The sequence below is a fragment of the Salarias fasciatus genome, chromosome 5 (assembly GCF_902148845.1).
Source record: "Salarias fasciatus chromosome 5, fSalaFa1.1, whole genome shotgun sequence".
In the NCBI taxonomy this organism is placed as follows: domain Eukaryota; kingdom Metazoa; phylum Chordata; class Actinopteri; order Blenniiformes; family Blenniidae; genus Salarias; species Salarias fasciatus.
Genome location: NC_043749.1, coordinates 3522370 through 3526187, shown reverse-complemented (window position 1 = coordinate 3526187; position 3818 = coordinate 3522370). Strand labels below are relative to the sequence as shown.

General features: G+C 49.0%; 1 protein-coding gene across 1 annotated transcript; it reads left to right on the top strand.

Annotated features, from left to right (window-relative positions):
* The first annotated feature begins 1686 nt into the window (after nt 1–1686).
* Nucleotides 1687–2873, top strand: gpr27 (G protein-coupled receptor 27). The gene has a single exon (XM_030091833.1). It carries the CDS (start codon nt 1723–1725, stop codon nt 2836–2838), a length of 1116 nt encoding a protein of 371 aa, XP_029947693.1. The 5' UTR covers nt 1687–1722; the 3' UTR covers nt 2839–2873.
* The last annotated feature ends 945 nt before the right edge of the window (nt 2874–3818 follow it).

Here is a 3818-nt window from a genome sequence, read left to right as displayed (position 1 = left end):
GCCTGCAGCCACAGCTGTAATCAATAAACATTCATTTGAAGTCAAAATCAATTTTTTCCAACAATACTACCTCTAATAACACAGCTCTGTGGATTAACTGGCCACATAGTGAAGCGGTTAGCACTCTTGTGTCACACTCAGAAAGTCTTGGATCAAGGGGCTTTCTGTGTGGAGTTTGCATATTCTCCCTGTGTATGTGTGGGTTTCAAACATATGGGCATGAATTGAGGGCCCAACAAGTTACTTTGTAAAAAAGCAGCTTAATCTTTCTTTTCTTTTGATAATAAAATAAAATCAAAGCCTTCTGTGTGAAATGAACCTTACTCTTCTTTTTAGTCCCATTAATCTCATCAAACACATTTTTCAGCTGGTTTCAATACCAGTGTTTCTAATGCTCTCGTGCCACATGGCTGTTGTCTCCTTTATTTGTGGTGGAAGAGCCAAATTCCAGATATTAACATTTGATTGATTTCTCGGGTAATGACGAAACCATTTTGAAAGTAGTATTGGAACACCAACCTGTATTAATGGGTTGATTTCAGGTTTGACATAAAACACATGACTGTTTATTAAAATGAGAGATTTGCATGAATGTAACTGTCATAATTCTTAAAAAGGTGCAAAAAGTTGACTCCTTGGTGGTGAACAATACATATTTTACATTTTTTGCATGTGGACATGTTGAAAAGTCATCTCTAAATTTGTTAATATTGAGCATTTCTTTGATAAATATGAATTATTAAATCAATTTGTTTAGTTGCTCTCATATAAGGAGGTACTCTCACAGCAGCTTCATAATAATGTGATGCACTGACATGAAAGAAAAACTGATGTATTTGCAGAACTGTTGACTTCTGCAGCTGTGATCCTATTGCATAACGGATTTGTTAAATGGGTGTTTTCCAGTCTGGAATACGGGAGTCGTGTGAATAACCTGCATGGGAGACATCGCGCGCGGCTAATGAGGCGGATCGGTGTCAGTCTGAGAGCATTTGCATTTTCCCGGTGCGCTTGGAGACAGTCAGACTTCCAATGGAAGAGAGCAGAGGAGCAGCAGCAGCAGCAGCAGAGGAGGATCCTGACTAATCCCATGCAGGCCTGCGAGCGGACGTGCGTCGCATCGGCGAGACGCTGCTGGAGAGATGCGCCGACAGATCCGCACTGACGCTCCCACCTCTGCACGCTCCCGACCTGCGCTCTCATTTTCTGGCTCTCATCTGTTTATTTTTCTCTAAACAGACAAGTTTGCATTCGGAAGCTTGTATTTTCCCTGTTTTTGCGGAGGCTGCGGGTGCGTAATTCTCGCGCCGCCTGCGTGTTTTGCTCCGCCATCGGAGGGAATTGAGATGTGTTTTCCGCGCCGCCTGTCCTCTGCTGAACGGATGCCTTCCCAAGCGGCGAATACACCCCGATCCGGCTCTTTAAATTCACCAGCGGAGGACGGGAGAACAGAATCTGACGCTGCCATCGGCGGACACTTGTGAGATGAGGGATAAGAAGAAAAAAAGGAAACACAAGTGATTTTTTTTTTTTTTTTTTAATTTAGGGTTTGTTTTGATGGGGATTACGGCGCATCGGAATGGATTTTATTCCCGTGTAGTGTGTTCTGCTTGGGTTTTTTCTTTCTTCTCTCCCTCTGTTTGAAAGGGGATCGCTGCTGATTTGAGGACACGTCGATGGATTGATGTGGGATCACGCGCCACCTCCTCCTCGGCTGCATCGATGGCAAACACAAGCGAGTTTGGGGAGAGCAGCGCGTCCCTACAGAACTACGCGTCCGCGGCCTCTGCGGTCAAGCTGGCCTCGCTGGGGCTGATCACGGGCGTCAGCCTGCTGGGCAACGCGTCGCTGTCGCTGCTGCTGCTGAAGGACGCGTCGCTGCACCGGGCGCCCTACTACTTCCTGCTGGACCTGTGCCTGGCCGACGCGCTGCGCGCCGCCCTCTGCTTCCCCTTCGTGATGGCGGCGATCGGCGGCGGCTCGGCGTGGCCGTACGGCGCGCTCAGCTGCAAGATCGTCGCCTTCATGTCGGTGCTCTTCTGCTTCCACGTCGCCTTCCTGCTCTTCTGCGTCAGCGTCACGCGCTACATGGCGATCGCCCACCACCGCTTCTACTCCAAGCGGATGAACCTGTGCACGTGCGTGGCGGTGATCTGCATGGTGTGGACCCTCTCCGTGGCCATGGCCTTCCCGCCGGTCTTCGACGTGGGCACCTACAAGTTCATCCGCGAGGAGGAGCAGTGCATCTTCGAGCACCGCTACGTGAAGGCGAACGACACGCTGGGCTTCATGCTGATGCTGGCGGTCATCGTGGGGACGACCCACGTGGTCTACGTCAAGATGCTGTGCTTCGTCTACGACCACCGCAAGATGAAGCCGGCGCAGCTGGTCCCGGCCATCAGCCAGAACTGGACCTTCCACGGGCCCGGCGCCACGGGCCAGGCCGCCGCCAACTGGATCGCGGGCTTCGGGCGCGGGCCGACGCCGCCCACGCTGGTGGGCATCCGGCAGGCCACGCACCCGGGCAACAGGCGGCTGCTGGTGCTGGACGAGTTCAAGATGGAGAAGCGCATCGGGAAGATGTTCTACATGATCACGCTGACCTTCCTGGTCATGTGGGCGCCCTACATCAGCGCGTGCTACCTGCGGATATTCGTGCGCGGCGTGCCGGTGCCGCAGCTCTACCTGACGGCCGCCGTGTGGATGAGCTTCGCGCAGGCCGGGGCCAACCCCATCATCAGCTTCCTCTTCAACAAGGAGCTGCGGATGAGGCTGCGGGCCTGCTTCCCCTGCTGCCTGGGCACGCAGACCCCCATGGAGCCCTACTGCGTGATCTGAAGACCGCCGGCCCCCCCGGGAAAAAACATACTGCCAAAGACACAAATACACAGAATGTACACAGAGGCTCTGGATGCTGTGGAGTTTTACTTTACTCATGTTTTTAATGAAGATGTAACAATATATTTTGCTTATCAGAAACTTAAAGCGTAAAGATGAAAAACGAGAAGATACTGTGATGCTTTACAGAGTGTGTTTTGAGGATGTTTACTTCACTAACTGGGCGTCAACATGTTTTATTTATGCATGCATGGAAGCAACGTTCACTCCAAATGTAGGACGTAACACATTTTAAAAGCGTTTTACGTCCTATCTCTGGAGACATTCTCCCCCTCTTTATGCCCCGATGATAATATGATCTCTTCTTTACTTTACATGAATGTCACTTAGTTGTAAGTATATTTTCTTGAACCGACACGCCGACCTGAGGTTGTTTTCCCACCACAAAGACTCGTGACAGAACCACTGCAGAGCTATTTTATACACCTCAACCCAAACCTGTCCTTTGGATAACTAAGATTATTTTTAACGACAGCCACGTCACACTTGTAAATACGTACTGTAAAGCTCCATTCCTCCCCTTCCTCTTGCTTTTTTAAAACCAGATATGTTGTATATTTCATAATCTCTTTGTGTTGAACAAGGTGTTGAACGTCACTCTAAAGGTTTTTCTCTCCACCGGTTGTGTTGAGAAGTGGGCTGATTCCCGTCCCCCACAGGAAACACACCACAGACAGTTCTTTTCTATAAATATGGACACTGGGACTCTGAAAATGTGACGTACTTGGTGCTTTCTGGAGGATATTTGCATTGTTTGTATTTCTTAGCAAAATAAATAAGAAATGGATGATAAGTTGTTTTGACTCTATCATCTATTTTTAAGATGTACTTTGAGTGACCAAAGGTTATTTCCTGAACAGAAAGAAATTTACCTCACCTTCAAAAAAAAACGAAGTGAAAGCAATGCAGTTAGCATGACT

Coding starts and splice junctions, on each gene's coding strand:
- gpr27 (XM_030091833.1), top strand. CDS start 1,723: ATGGCAAACACAAGCGAGTTTGGGGAGAGCAGCGCGTCCCTACAGAAC.